Below are 17,067 nucleotides of genomic sequence, written 5' to 3'. Positions count from 1 at the left end.
TTAATGTTTATTTTCATTTATCAATGTAATATATAATTAATATAATATATAAGCATCACATTATCTTTTGCTATAAATAGATAATCAAATATTAACTATGCTAATATTATGATTGTATATGAAGATAGTATGTATTACTTTCAAGATGCCTTTTAACTTTTTAATGTATATTTAATGTCATATTTGATATCTACAAAGATGTTGCAAAATGCAATAATAAACAGATTTTAACACATCTCTGTACTGAAGAATTAGTGTTACAAAAGAATTATCCTAAACATTATCTTATTAATTTTACAATATGTTATTTAGTTTTATATGTTGTTTGTTTTCTATTTTTACAAAATGTCACAATACTTGACTGAAGTCTTCTGAAACATTTCTAAGAACAACCATAAGTTTCTAAGATTGCTTTACGTAGAGGCTATGTTGTTATTTATTTATTTTCTGTATGATATAAATGTGTCAAAGCTTTGTATCTATTCAGGGGTTGTTGGATATTTTTATTTTCCTATTTTTGTTGTTGCCATTAATTGGACTGATATTATATGTATTCTAGAGTTTTCCTATAAATATAAATCAGGAAAATTACTGGATCAAGGGCATGAGAATATAAAAGTTATTCCTTATGGGTTACTTCAATTGATAGATTTTTCTTTGACTATATTCAATCCAGTACCAGGAGAAATCTTGTCAAACTTCGTAATATTGTATTAGTCTGGCTTGTGTTAAATGTTAACTTATTTTGATTAACACACGTTTTTCCATACTAATGAGACTGAATATTTTCATGTTTATTTGCTATTTATATTATCTTCTATTAAATGTTTGCCATTAACATTTGCCCATTTTTATATTTTGTTGGCTTTTAGAATTGTTTCAATATATTATATTTTGTATTATAGATACAAGTGACACAAATGTATTCGTTCATATTGTAATTATTTTCCTCTTCATGATATATTTGGAGAAACTAAGAAATCATACTTTAGTGCAATCAAATTTATCAATGCTTCTTTCATGTGTTAGTGAATTTTGTGTTTTGAAAGCGTCCATGTAACTTAAGTGCACATATTAATGCTAGCTTTTTTTCCCAAAATATGTATAATTTTGCCTTATATATTTATGTATTTAACTATTTTAAATATATTTTTGTATAAGTGTAGCATAAGGTCAATGTCATTATTCTTATGCTTACTACTACTATTATCATTATATGAATAACAAGTTGTACTATTTATTGATTAATCCATACTTTCAACGTTGATCTACAATGCCATCATCACCATATGTTAAATTTCTTTGTATAGTGAATCATTCGCTGGGTTCTGTTTTGTGTTTCCATTCTGTTTGTCTATCCCTGTGACACAGTCATAGAGTGTTAAGTGTAGTAAGCTTCGATAAATTGTAGAGCAATTCTGCTTTTTTGTTGTTTTCTTTTTGGGCGGGGGGAAGGAGTATTGCCCTGTCACCCAGGCTGCAGTGCAGTGGCAGGATCTTGGCTCACTGCAACCTCTGCCTTCAGGTTCAAGCGATTCTCCTGCCTTTGCCTCCCCAGTAGCTGGGATTACAGGTGTGCACAACCATACCTGGCTAATTTTTGTATTTTTAGTAGAGACGTGGTTTTGCCACGTTGGCCAGGCTGGTATGGAATACTTGACCTCAGGTGATCCTTCTGCCCCAGCCTTCCAAAGTTCTGGGATTACAGTCATGAGCCACTGCGCCTGACCCATAACTCTGCTTTATTCCTCTTCTTCATACAAGTCTGAATTATCTTAGTGATTGTAAATAATAGAAGCAGTTTTCAATTGCTATGAACAACTCTCATTGGATTTGTATTAGATTACATTGAAAATACCATCAATCTGGATGGTCTGGCCTTATTTGTGATATTTTGTTTCTTTAACCACAGACATAGGGGCTCTTAATTTCTTTACATCTTTTTAAATGAAATTCAGTAAAGTATTCTGCACACAGGTCTTTCATACACTTTGTTAAATTTACTCATAGGTCCCTTTAGCTTATGTTAATTAATTCTTCTTACCATTAAGAATAATGTATTATATAATTTTTATTGTCATTTGTTATGTTTTATTGGCTGCTTTTTAGAATATACACATATTGTTTTTTATTTTTTGCATTTCTTAATATGTTCTTGAGTGAGTATATATATGCTTTTTTCCTTTTTTAATTCACTAATTTGTGAATAACTTTTATCTTTATGAAAATTTACTTCCCTTCTTCACCTCTGCCTTTCTTGTTTGTTTCTTGTTTGTTTCCTTCTTTTATTGTTTCAACTAAACAAACATTCCTGGAACAAAATTGATCAAGAATGATTTTAACAATTCAGTGGAGTGTGTTTACTATTATTCTGTTTAGACAGTTGACACCTAATATATCTCCTGAGTGACAGTGTCTAGTATTGGTTTCAAAGTTTTACAAGCCAAAGAAATAAATATATGGAAGTTGTGAAATATTTCCTCTTTCTTATATTTTCTAGGGGTAAAATGTGTAGACTGTAATTACCTGTTTCTTTAAGTAAAAACATCTGGGATGACTTTTTTCTCTCTTTGCAAAAATTAATTCTTGACTGAAAAATTTATTTTTTTCTAGTTATTTTAATAAAATGCTACTTAGATTTTCTATTTATTTTAGAGTTTCTTATTACACTTTTTAACTCATCTATTTTCTTACGATTGTGAATAACTTCTCTATATTTATTGCCTTTTTCCTAATGTGGTTGTGTCTTTTTTACTAGTCTTATTATGAGTGTATTACTATGTTGTTATAATTTAAATTTTCAATTGTTTCAGAGAATGACAGATATATTAGCAGAGAGAAATCCAGAAAGAGTGATTTAATTTACTCATTATGTTTTCTGAATCTCTAGATTTGACTTGTAAAATAAACCAGACATTTACATTCTTGTTACATCTCAGAATTAATAAACCCACTGAAAAAATGAAAAGACATAGTTTAAGATGTATTTGAAACCATTGAATATATTTTGCTGTCTACCAGAGTTACATGTAAATTGCATGTGTGAATCTCATGCTAAATTTTGATTTCAGTTATTCATTATTGTTCCCCAAGTCTGACTTAACACCTCACACTGCATATATTCTGCCATAAGAAAATGATCCTTTGTGTAAAAAAATTTATTTTTTGTTTTCTCTGAGTGTATTTAGATTTGAACATTAAACTTTTTTTTTAAAAGATTATGTAGTTATTTTTTACCAACTGCTGTGTTTTTCTTATATTAGTGATGAAACCAATTGTTCATCCTGTAGACCCTGACAGCATACAACGAATTCTGACAACTTTCTCCCGTTCAAGTTCCTGATAACATGTAATTTCCTTGATATTACAAAATATCATTTTGGCAGTCATGTCATGCCTTGGTGTTCATTTTTCATTTTTCTGTAAGTTAATGAGTTCTAGCAAAGAGCACCTTCATAAAGTTGTCTTTTGCCAAAAGTCCTGGTACAGCATATGAAACTAGCGACAAACTGCAGTATTAAAGGGATTTGTTTTAAACCTAGTCTCTAAAGTGTGCATGGAAATACTAAATACATTCCTGTGTATTTTGCAGATAATCCTGATTTGCTGAGCCATGCAACAGTCGGTATTAGAGTTCTGGATGTCAATGACAATCCACCTGAACTTGCCAGGGAATATGATATTGTTGTCTGTGAAAATTCTAAGCCTGGCCAGGTAAGTTAATTGTTTCCTTCCTCCTCATTTGAATGGAAGAAATGCAAGCAGCTTTATTTTTATTATTCTTTGGTATAATCCTCCAAAGCACACAGTGTACTTTTGTACTCAATGAAAATAATTTAATAAAGCTTTAAGTACCAAGTAATTTTTGAGAATCATAGCAATTGAATTTTCTTTGGCTCAAAAATGTAACTCAAAAAAAAATGAATTCATTCATGAATGATGCACAAATTATATCAATACAATTATATTGACTGCTTTATGGCCAGCCTTACTTTAAGTGAGGAGGCTGAGGGACTTGATTGTGGCAGAGGAACTAGCTTGGTCTATTTTGGAGGATCTGCAGGAGTGACACAGGAATGATGATTGAGTGATGGTGATACTAAAGTATGGTTCATTTTAAAAACATGAAGAGTATATATGTATTAATACGGTGGTGAGAATGAAGAAGGAACTGGAACATGGGGAAAGAGACTGGATGTCATGTGGCTTCTAGTTAAAGAAGCATGACAATTTGGAAGACTGATTGCCCATAGCAAGTAGAGCAAGTAGGAGACTGAACAGGGATGTGCATTTGTTTTTCTGCTGTATAAGATATTACACAAAATACACAACTTCAAACATAATGTATTTATTATCTCACAGTTTCTATGGGTAAAAAATTTGTGCATGGCTTAGTTGGGTCTTTGCAGAGGTCTTGCAAGACTATAGTCAAGGTGTCTGCTAGGGCCGTCTTCTCCCTTGGGGATCTCTTCTAAGTTCACAGGGCTGTTGGCAGCATTCAGTTTCTTTCAGATACAGACCTGAGAGAGTCAAGACTTTCCTTCACTCCTCAAGGCTGCCCATATCTCTGAGATGCCACCAGTAGTTGCTTGCCATTTAGCCCTCCTCAATGTGTCCACTTATTTCATCAAGCAAATAAGAGAAGCAAGTCTGCAGGCAAAACAGTCTCATAAAATGTAATTAAGTGAGTGATGCATCAACGCATTTGCCATATTCTGGTCATATGGCAAGACACAGGTCATACTCACACTGAAGCGAAAGGGATTACGGGAAAGTGTGCATTCCAGGAGCAGCACCTTAAAATCTATCTGCTATGAATGAATCCAGAAGTGAAAAGGGTATAGGCCAAAATATACCCTTTCTGTTATTGTCTTTAGCTAACCAGAATGAGTATACCTTCCAAAACCATACCAAGTCATTTTGAAACTGCTGCTGAAATTATACTCCTGAGAAACATACCTTTGTGTATTTGTGTATGAGGGACAATTAATAGAGGCTTGCTAAAGTAATCATTACCTATTTATTTTTAATACTGTCCGGGGAAAAATGTATGTATATATAACTGAATGGCTGGTTTTTTAACATAAAGCTTTTGTCATGTTCACTGTTGTTAAAATAAAATACTCTAGACATAATAAATTTAAAAGAGTTTATTTAAGCAAAGAATGAGTCACAAGTTGGGCTGCACTCAGAATTAGAAGAAGTTTAGAGTTGCATCCAGCAGTGTGAGCTACAGGCTTTCATAGGCTGAACACAGAAGCCAAGTAGAGAAATTACTTAATTGGCTGCAGCTAGATGTTTGCTTTATTTGGACATCAAATGACCAGTTGGCTGTCTTGTCATTGGCTGAAACTCAGCTATTTGTTACTAAAATTATATTCCTAAGTTAGGTTTCTTATAGTTAACATAATGTTTCATCAGAGTTTTCTAGAGGGACAGAACTAATAGAATAGATGTATATTTGAAGGGGATTTTATTAAAGAGTATTGACTCACACCATCACAAGGTGAAGTCCCACAGTAAGCTGTATACAAGTGAAGGAGCAAGGAAGCCAGTCCCAGTACCTATACCTCAAAAGTAGGGAGTCCAACAGTGCAGCTTTCAATCTGTGGCCACAGGACCGAGATACCCTGGAAAACTAATGGTGTAAGTCCAAGAACCCAAAAGCTGAAGAGCATGAAGTATGATGTTCGAGGGCAAGAAGCATCCAGCATGGGAGAAAGATGAAGGCCACAAGACTCAGCAAGTCTGCTCTTCCATCTTCTTTCTGCTTTATTCTAGCCCCTGTGGCAGCTGATTAGATTATGACCTCCCAGATTCAGGGTTGTTCTGCTTCTCCCAGTCCATTGACTCAAATGTTAATCTCCCTTGGCAACACCCTCACAGACATACCCAGGAACAATACTCCGTATCATTCAATCCAATCAAGTTGACAGTCAATATTAACCATCAAACAAGCTAAGTTAGGTAGTATTTTGTTACACAGAAACTAAAAATACAGTGATAGCCTCAGGATAATATGACCTACTGCTTATTTAATTTAAAATTTCCCATGAGAAAATTAGAAATATGAATGATGACAAAGTTATATTTGAAAGCATTGTACAGTTTATATCTTTTACTCACTTAATATATTAAGATTATTATTTTATACGCTTAAATATTTTCTATACAATGATTTCAAAACCAGTAAATAATTTTACAGTATAAATATATTATAAAATATTTGGCAAATCTTATTTCAATTCTATCAAAAATGGATGCATATATCCTAACATCATTTTCTTGAAATACATTATAAAAGCATAATTGATGAGAAAAAATGTTAAACATTCTAATGGAAAATTTAAATTTAAGAAAGTGCAGTATCTGAATTATTGGTAATAACAGCAGCTTAGACACAGTGGAAGAAAAATAAAGGGAACCGGAAAGTAGGTCGGAATAAAAAACCCATGTTGAAGCATGAAAATAAAAAGAAAATATAAGAGCGAGCATGAGAGACATATGGGGCATGTGAGTTATTCAATTCTCAGAGGCATATGAGAAAGAGAATAGGACTGAAATAATATTTAAGATGATTATAGCTGAAAGTTATTCCAAACTGATGAAAATGTCAAGCCAAACACTCAAGAAACAGGAGAAACAAAACCACTCAGTGCATTAAAGTAAAACTTTAGCAAAGTAAAAGCAAAAGGTGAAAAAACATAGGATACCACAATCAAAATCATAGGACCTAAGATGAGGCAAAGCATTCTTTGACTTGAAACCAAAAAGCATAATCTATAAAAGGAAACAGTGATAAATTGAATTTCATCAAAATATAAGTTTTGCTCTTTGGAAAAGTCTGTTAAGGTGATAAAAAGACAAACTACAGAGTTTCTACTTATAGTCCTATAGTTTGCTTTTATTAAAAGTTTTCAGAACTCAACAATAAACACAGAAGATAGAATCTAATTTGGAAATGGCAAAATACAAGAACAGACATTTGCTGACAAAGACTTAGAAAGAGCCAATCAGCATATAAAAAGATATTCCACATCTTTTTTTACTTTATTTCTATTTACATTGGGTATATAGAAATTAAAACTACAATGTGATGTCACTGTAGGCCTCTCATAAGGGCTAAACTTTGTGGTAAATTGTGGAGAAATTACATCATTTCTACATCTTTGGTGAGAGTGTAAAATGGCACTGCTTCTGGGGAATGTATGTTGACAGTTTCATAAAAAAATTAAATACGCAACTACCGTAAAATTCAGAGCTGCATTCTTGGGCATTTCCCCCAGAGATATGAAATTTTATATTTATACAACAAAAAATGCAGAATTATTGATAGCAGTTTTATTTATAATAAACCCGGACTGTAACCAGCACAGACATCCTTCATTAGGTGAATGTTTAAGCAAACTGTGGTAAATTCATAGCGTGAAATATAGTTTTACATTGTTGGTGGGAGTGTAAATTAGATCAACCATTCTGGAAGACAGTGTGGCAATTCTTCAAGGATCTAGAAATAGAAATACCATTTGACCCAGCAATCCCATTATTGGGTATATATTCAAAGGATTATAAATCATTCTGTTATAAAGACACATGCACACATATGTTTATTGTGGCACTGTTCACAATAGGAAAGACTTGGAACCAATCCAAATGCCCATCAATGATAGACTGAATAAAGAAAATGTGGCACTTTGTGAATACTATGCAGCCATAAAAAGGGATGAGTTCATGTCCTTTGCAGGGACATGGATAAAGCTGGAAACCATCATTCTCAGCAAACTGACACAAGAACAGAAAACCAAACACGGCATGTTCTCACTCAAAAGTGGGTGTTGAACAATGAGGACACAGGGAGGGGAACATCACACATTGGGCCTGTCAGTGGGGAGGGGGGCTAGGGGAGGGATAACAGGGGGTAGGGGCTAGGAGGGATAACATTAGGAGAAATACCTAATGTAGACAATGGGGTGTTGGATGCAGCAAACCACCATGGCACGTGTGTAACGATGTAACAAACCTGCATGTTCTGCACATGTACCCCAGAACTTAAAATACAATAATAATAATAATACAGTTGAGCAATGAAAAGGAATGAACAATTAATACATGCAATAACCTGGACGAATCTCTAGAAAATTGTTCTGAGTGAATGAAAGAGCCAATGTCCAAAGTTTCCATAAAGCATAATTTCATTGAAATAGCATATTTTCCATAACAAAATTACAGAAATAGACAACAGGTTATTAGTTGCTGGAGGTTAGGTGAGGGGGTAAAGACGAAGTAGAGTGGTTGTGGCTGTAAAATGGCAGCAGGAGAGATCCTTATGGTGATGGAGATGTTCTGTATGTTGTTCTTATTATTGTCAATATCCTGGTTGTGACATTGTTTTGCAAGATGCTACCCATGGGAGAAACTAGATAAAAGTACACGAGGTCTACAGTATTATTTCTTACAACTACCTATGAATCTTCAATTGCCTAAAAATAGAAGTTTCAATTAAAAATTTTAAAAAATACCTTCAAAAGGAAAATAATAAATGAGATTCTCATGAGGAAAAATTAAAGCTGGGAAACAATAAAAGGATAACACCCAACAGATGCTAGAAAATAACTGACAGCCATAAATGATATTTCTCCCAAAAACATTCCTCAAAAGTCAAGTCAAGAAAAGCTCATAGGCAAACAAAAATGTGAAAATTATTTAGCATGAGTCAGAAATGCCACTAAAGCTTTTTTGAGTAAAAATGAAAATAACTTAATTGGCAAGATACATTAAAGAACAAAGCAATCATTGGCAGAACTAAATAATTAATAAGTGAGCAAATGAAAGTTTCTGAGGGTTTAAGATAGACTGAGTATACGTGGGCTAAGAAATCATAAGAAAGGAAGGAGGTAAGAGGAAGTTAAAATATTTTAAATTCTTAACTTTTGAGGAAATTGATAAGCTATTAATTTGCAATAAAATTTATAAGTTGAAAATTTATTTTGTAATTTATAATTTAACCAATAAAAATAGTAAATGAACATATAACTAACAAGCTAATAGAAATTGGAATTTTAAAAAATAATCCCAAAGAAGGCAGTGTTTAAAGTTCTAATTCCTGACATTAATTATGTTTATAAAACGTTTATTAACATTAGAATAATTTAATTACTTGAAAAATTGCTGTGTATGGGTTTCTATATGTTACAGCACAAAGATTTTTTAAAAATTGTTTCACATAGGATGCATGTTCAAGGATTCTAGAATGACACATTTCCAAGCTAAATGTAAATTTTAACAAAATATGAAGTTTATAACTAATGTAATAGAGCCAAAATAATCTTGAAATTTGTCTGAAGCTTGTAAAACTCAAAGTTAGAATGATAGTTTTTCATATTTCTTGTAGAAATGTAGTTTTGTCTCATTACACAAACAATAAAAATAAAGATTTTAGTACTTAAAATTTGAATGGATAGTATTAATGGTACCTAAAAATAAACAAAACATGAGACAAAAATTCATACATAGTCTGTACACTGGCTAGAAATAACTACTTTAAATTTATGTGTACTTGTCAACCTTGCCTCTATATAAACAAATCAAAGTATTATTGAATTGAGAGATTTTACACACTTTTCCAAGTAAATGAAAGAATATTCACATAAAATTTGAGTAATATTAAAAATTAAACATTACTGTTATAAAACTTTACTGATTGACTAATATACCAACTTCAGATGATGCATTCCTTTAAAATTTATACAAAATGTTGACCAAAATTTTACTGTCTGCTGGGCCACAACACAAGGTTTAATAATGAGCAAATTTGGCCTAATTTTTTTTGATTACAATAAGTATAGCTAGATGGCAATAAAAACTATTTCTTAAAAAGTCATATTGCAAAGAAAGGAATGTACTTCTAAGTAACCTAAGAGTCTATTCAGACAAACAAATTTCAATGAAATAACTAGTTAAATGAAATGGTAATGTAAATAAGTCCATATCAAAATTTCTAGGAAACAGTTCAATCATAATTAATGGGAAATTTATAATTTTAAATGCATATAGGAAGGAAGATAAAGTAATGCAAATTGAAAGCCAAAGCAGTCACTCTTAAGAAGTTAGAAAAATAAGTCAGTTTAACCCAAATGAAATAGAATAACATATTTATGCGGTGAATTCAATGAAATGGAAATAATCCAAAAGAAAACATTAAAAAGTTCACAGCTTAGTTATTTGAAAACCCAGAGAAGTCCCTGGTAAACTGCTAAAGACAAAGGAGAGAGAAATAGAGCAAATAAAGAATATTGGGAAAAATCAAGAAGTGATAACTATAGACCTTACAGATATCAAAAGCCAATTGTATATTTCATTGTCATATTTTACTAAAATTTGAAAGTTTAGACATAATGCATATATTTTTTGGAAAAATAAAATTTATCAGAGTTGATACAAGAATAGATTTATCTGGGCTCAGTGGCTCATGCCTGTAATCTCAGCTATTTGGGAGGCTTAAGTGGGAAGATCCCTTGAGCCCTGGAGGTCAAGTCTGCATTGAGCTGAGTGAGCTGTGATCATGCCACAGGACTCCAGCCTGGGTGACAAAGCAAGACCCTGTCTCAAATAAAAAAGGAAAAGAAAAGAAAAGAATAAGGACTGATTAAAAACTTGTCTTTATTAAATGCATTAAATATATAAATAAAAACCTCTCCTTTCCACAAATAAATTCTCTTCTCATGGCTTTAATGGTGAATTCTACTAAAAATTTAAGGAAAATCATGCGAGTAATTGTAAAAGGTATTCAAGAGTTCAGAAAAAGGGTGGCAGGATCATCTTTGTGCACATTTTATTATCCCAGCATAATCTTAACATGAAAAGGTATAAGTGAAATTAGAGCTATTCTCTCCACGATCATAGACGTAAATGTCATAAATTAAATATTTGCAAACCATGTAAACCAAAATAAATAATATTTTAAATTGAGATGATGAAAAATAAAAATCTGCCTAATCAGGAGAATCCAAAGCATTTGTGAAAATTCAACACTCATTAATAATAACAACAACAGTGACAATGCTGCTACACACAGGTAGAATTTTTGAATGAAATTAACAAATTTGCTAACTATCAGGTCAGTGTAAACATGTTACTTAGACTTCTCATACCACAAACAATTAGAAAATTAATTTGAAACACTAGACCATTTACCATCACATTTAAAGTAAGACTCCTAAGGATAAATGTCAACCTTGTTAGGACTCAACTACTGTCTCTCTAGAAGACAGCTCTTAAAACTCAGGTCCTTTGCCTCAATGAATCTTTATGATTTTCAGATTACACAAAGATCTAAAAATTGGTAAATTGAAAATATCATTTGAAATAATGATGTAAATAATCAAGCATGAGCTTGTTTCCATCAGACATTATTGTTTTCCAACTAACTATAATTTTAAAAATTCATTTAAATAAGCAAGTAAATGATATGTTTAAATTTCAAGATCATTTCAAAGCTTTAAGGATAAATTATATTCTCGTCATGTGGCACAACAATGGTTGCTAGTTCAATGCTACCTATGTACTTTGCTGAAAATTTGGGCAGATAACACAGAGCCCTTGCTCTTGGCTCAATTGATACTTTTTTTCTCTGTATGTGAACATCTGCTCCCAAATTTAAAACACTGGTCTCAGTTTTCTGGCCTATAACCTTGAATTTTTCTATTGACCTTTTATATTTTCCACCAGTTTCTCATGATACAGATTCAGTTGTCCATTCTCCCTAGGACTTGCTCCCTTCTCAATGTGACATTGCTGGTATGGGCCATCTGTCTTACCCTCTGCATTGACTGAAAAAGCTCTACAGCATTTCCAAGAAATGATATTATTTGACATTAACAGTTTCTTTCTTCATCTCCAAAATAACGATAAATGTCAGAATTTCAGGGCCCTTCCAAGACTGAAATTCTATAAATATAGGACTAGATAAGTTTCAAACTCCTTTAAATATGATTTACTTTAGTCTATGCATGTGTTACCTTATTCTATGCATATCTTATTCTGTCCTCAATATGATTTACCTTATTCTATAAATGCAATTACCATATTCTTATTCTATTTTATACTTTTTGGAGAGGGATGTGTATCTGACAAGTTGTTTTCTTCTTTGATAAGTCTCGTTAACCATTTATTTGCATAATATTTCTCCTTTCTTTATATATTTGTTACTTATTTTCTAAAGCGTATTAGTTAATTTTCATACTGCTATAAAGGACTGCCCAAGTCTGGGTGATTTATAAAGGAAAGAGGTTTAATTAACTCGCAGTTCATCATGACTGGGGAAGCCTCAGGAAACTTACACTCATAGTGGAAGGTAAAACGGAAGCAAGGCACCTTATTTACAAGGTGGCAGGAAGGAGAAATTCTGAGCAATGGGGAAAGAGCCCCTTCTAAAACCATCACATCTCCTTGGAACTCACTATCACAAGAACAGTATGAGGGAAACCTCCCCCATGATTTAATTACCTGATCTCTCCCTTGATAGGTGGGGATTATAAATCCAGATGAGATTTGGATGGGAACACAAAGCCTGACCATATCATTCCACTCTGGCCCCTCCCAAATCTCATGTCCTTTTCACATTTCTAAAACAATCATGCCTTGCCAACAGTCCCCAGAGTTTTAACTCATTCCAGCATTAACCCAAAAGTCCAAGTCCAAAGTCTCATCTGAGACAAGGCAAGTCCCTTTTTCCTATGAGCCTGTAAAATGAAAAGCAAGATAGTTACTTTCTAGGTACAATGTGACTACAGGCATTGGGTAAATACACTCATTCCAAATGGGAGAAATTGGCCAAAAGGAAGGGACTGTGGCCCCAGGATTGTCCAAAATCTAGCAGTACAGTCAAATATTAAAGCTCCAAAATGATCTCCTTTGACTCCATGTCTCACATCCAGGTCACACTGATGCAAGAGGTGGCCTCCCACAGCCTTAGTCACCTCAGCTCCCGTGGCTTTGCAGGGTACAACCCCTTTCCTGGCTTATTGGGCTGACATTGAGTGTCTGCAGCTTTTGCAGGCACACAGTGTAAGCTGTTGGTGGATCTACCATTCTGGGGTCTGAAGAATAGGAGCCCTCTTCTCACAGCTCCACTAGGCAGTGCCCCACTGGGGACTCTGTTGTGGGGGCTCCAACCCCACATTTGCCCTCTGCACTGCCTTAGTAGACATTCTCCATGAGGGCTCACCACTGCAACAGACTTCTGCTGGTCATCCAGGCATTCCTTAGACCATCTGAAATCTAAGTGGAGGTTCCCAAACCTCAATTCTTGACTTCTGTGCACTTTCAGGCCCAACACCACATGTAAGCCACCAAGCCTTGGGGCTTGCACCCTCTGAAGCAATGACCTGAACTGTATATTGGCCCCTCTTAACTATGGCTTGGATGCAGGGAACCAAGTCCTGCACAAAACAGCAAGCTCCTGGGCTGGTGCCCATCATCATTTTATCCTCCTAGGCCTCTAGGCTGGTGATGGGAGGGGCTGCTGTGAAGTCCTCTGACATTCCCTGCAGACATTTTCTTCATTGTCTTGGTGATTAACATTTGGCTCCTTGTTACTTAGGCAACTTTATGCAGCCACCTTGAATTTCTCCTAAAAAAATGTTTTTTTGTTTTTTGTTTTATTGCGTTATCAGGCTTAAAATTTTCCAAACTTTTATGCTCTGCTTCCCTTTAAAACATAAGTTTTGATTTCATACCATCCATTCGAAATGCATAAAACTGAATGCTTTTAAGAGCACCCAGGATACATCTTGAACACTTTGCTATTAAAAATTCCCTCTGTTAGATACCCTAAATCTTCTCTCTCAAGTTCAAAGTTTCACAGATCTTTAGAGCAGTGGCAAAATGCCACCAGTCTCTTTGCTAAAATATAGCACGAGTCACTTTTATTCCAGTTTCCAGCAAGTTCCTCATCTCCATCCTCAGACTGGACTTCATTGTCCATATCACTGTCCGCACTTTGGTCAAAGCCATTCAACAAGTCCCTAAAAATTTCCAAACTTTCCCACATCTTCTTGTCTTCTAAGCCCTCCAAAGGGTTTCAACTTCTGCCTGTTACCCAGTTCCAAAATCAGTTCCACATTTTTCAGTATCTTTATATCAGTGCCCCACTCTCCATGGTACCAATTTACTGTATTAGTCTGTTTTCATATTGCTATAAAGAACTGCTTGAGACATGGTAATATATAAAGGAAAGAGGTTTAATTGACTCACAGTTCAGCCTTGTTGGGGAGGCCTCAGGAAACTTACAATCAGGGAAAAGCCAAGGGGAAGCAAGGCATCTTCTTCACAAGCCTGCAGGAAAGAGAAGTGTTGAGAGATGGGGGATGAGCCCCTTATAAAACCAGCAGATCAGCCAGACATGGTGGCTCATGCCTGTAATCCCAGCACTTTGGGAAGCTGAGGTGGGTGGATCACCAGAGATCAGGAGTTTGAGACCAGTCTACCCAACATGGTGAAATCCTGGCTATTCTAATAATACAAAAAAAATGAGTCAGATGTTGTGGTGGCTGCCTGTATTCCCAGCTACTCAGGAGGCTGAGGTAGGAGAATTGCTTGAACCTGGGAGGTAGAGGTAGCAGAGAGCCAAAATCACGCCACTGCACTCCAGCTGCATTCCATCCTGGGTGACAAGAGGGAAACTTGGTCTCAAAAAAAAAAAAAAAATCAGATCTCCTGAGAACTCACTCACTATCAGAACAGCGTGGGGGAAAGCTGCCCTCATGGTCCAATTGCCTCCCTTGACATGTGGGGATTAAGGGGATTATAATTCAACGTGATTTATGTGGGGACACAAAACCTAACCCTATCAAAAAGGTAATTACTACACTTAGTACCCCTACATTCTAACATTTTGATAAGTTTTGTAAGTTGATTATGTGGTTACTCCTTTTGCTCTTTAAAACGCTATATATTTAGCTACCATTGTTGCCTTTAACATTGAACAATTTTAGATGTGATTATAAGATAATTGAACTTTTTATGATGTTGTTTGTGTATTCATTTTCAACTCTTCCACCAAAATAAATTTAATCCTTAATTGACGGAAGAATAGATTGTTTTTAAGTATTGCTTGTGGCATCCACATTTAGAGGAATCATTACTAATGTATGTGCTCTACTCGTGTGATTAACCCATTACAGAGTGAAATGGCCCCAATCTGTATTCTTTTGTTTTATAGCCTTTGACTCCTTTAACCATATGTTGAAAACTCTTCTGAAGAAATCTGATGCACTGTGATGCAGAGTTGGAATAGGAAACTCTATTTAAACAACAATTGGAGAAATCAGTTTTCTGAAGTATATTTGTATTACCAAGCTGTGTGGCAGTTCCTCTTTTAATGACAATTGCTTTTAGAATTATGGGTATTTCTATTATGGAGGCTGCATATCTAAATGTATCAGAATGTAGCTATGGCAAAGAGATTGGCCTTTTGTGAAAGTTAAAGCCCCAAATAACAGCAGACTTCAGGTAAATTGTGATACTAATGTAAACCGCAACAATATAGTTCTCTTAGTTAATATATTTTCCTGTTCTGAAAAAAAAAAATCTTTTAAGTATATTGCCTAAGAAAAGTATTAAAAAGAAAGGCATGCATGCATGAAATTTAAAGACAGTTCCCAAAGTAAAATGAATGCAGAAAAATTTAGATATGCTTAAAGTAGAAACATTGAAAAAATAGAGGGAATCTATTCTATTTTATGCATATTAAATTTCCTCTGTGTTCTTTCTTTCATTAGAAATAAATGTACAAAAATAACACATAAAATAAATTTTATTACATAACACTATTCTCTGCCTCAACCACATACAATTATTAACTGTATAATTTTATGTGAAAAAATTAACTAGGTCAATAGAGATTCTTTACTGTCAAAAATCAAGCTCATTTAAATAGCAAAAGTTGATGTTATCAAATAAATGTAAGCAGATACTAGTAAGGATTATATTTTGAAGCAGATGCATTGATTAATTTAAACAGCATACTATGTCTTTAAAAAAAATATTCTTTTAGATTGCGAGGTTACATGGGCATTTTTTTACATGGGTATGTTGTGTTCAGGTCGGGACTGGGCCTGTAGTGTACCCGTTACACAAATAGTGAACACTGCGCCTAACAGTTTATTTTTCAACACTCCCCCTTCCTATTCTCTGCCCTTTTGGAGTCCCTGGTGTCTGTCATTTTCACCTTTATGTTGCTCTGTCACCACTGTCTCGCTTCCATTTATAAGTGAGAACGTGTGGTATTTGATTTGCTATTTCTGAGTTAAGAACTTTCTTGGCCAGGCATGGTGGCTCACACGTGTAATCCCAGCACTTTGGGAGGTCTAGGTGGGCAGATCATTTGAGGCCAGGGGTTCTAGACCAACCTGGCCAACATGGTAAAAACCCATCTCTACCAAAAATTAAAAAATCAGTCGGGCGTGGTGGTGCATGCCTGTAATCCCAACTACTTGGTCACTGTGGCACAAGAATAACTTGAACCCAGGAGGCAAAGGATACAGTGAGCTAAGACTGAGAGATTATGCCACTGGCACTCCATCCTGAGTGACAGAGTAAGCTTCTGCCTCAACAAACAAACAAACAAACAAAAAACCTTTCTTTTTAAAATGTTTAAGGCAATCAAGTTTATTTGCCAAATCTAACACTATCTAAAATCTGTAGATTAGACAGATTTTCTATATTTGTGATACTGATTTTTCCCTAATAAAGTACTCTAGTATTAACAGACAATAGAAAGTATATTTTTAAAGTGGATACATTTATTTGAAGATATCATTAAAAAACTCCCTAGTAATTATTTATAAATAGCAACTCTCCATTTTTTTTCACCCTTTGCTTTTTTAAGACTAAATTTGTAACATCATTTATTTGATATCTTTCAAAATAAATAAGCATTCTATGTGCTAATTAGATCACATATATATATGAGAAATAACATTTGTGTTGAATTAGAAAAAACAGGAATCAAAAAAGATATTGTTAGGGATTTTACATTACTAAAGCAATTACACAGAAAGATAGCAA

General features: G+C 34.1%; 1 protein-coding gene across 13 annotated transcripts in view; it reads left to right on the top strand.

The window, feature by feature from the left end:
* CDH18 (cadherin 18) overlaps window positions 1-17,067 on the top strand; it is a 1,109,085-nt gene that overhangs the window by 1,057,933 nt on the left and 34,085 nt on the right. For all 13 annotated transcript variants that reach the window (XM_064375899.1, XM_064375898.1, XM_064375888.1 and 10 more), the window contains one exon: window positions 3,593-3,714. In XM_064375899.1, the coding sequence (XP_064231969.1) occupies window positions 3,593-3,714 (122 nt within the window). The remainder of the gene's footprint in view (window positions 1-3,592; window positions 3,715-17,067) is intronic.

Source organism: Aotus nancymaae, unplaced genomic scaffold (genome assembly GCF_030222135.1).
Source record: "Aotus nancymaae isolate 86718 unplaced genomic scaffold, 86718_ANA_hifiasm-v0.15.2.pri h1tg000014l, whole genome shotgun sequence".
NCBI lineage: Eukaryota > Metazoa > Chordata > Mammalia > Primates > Aotidae > Aotus > Aotus nancymaae.
This window is presented reverse-complemented; position numbering and strand designations above follow the sequence as displayed.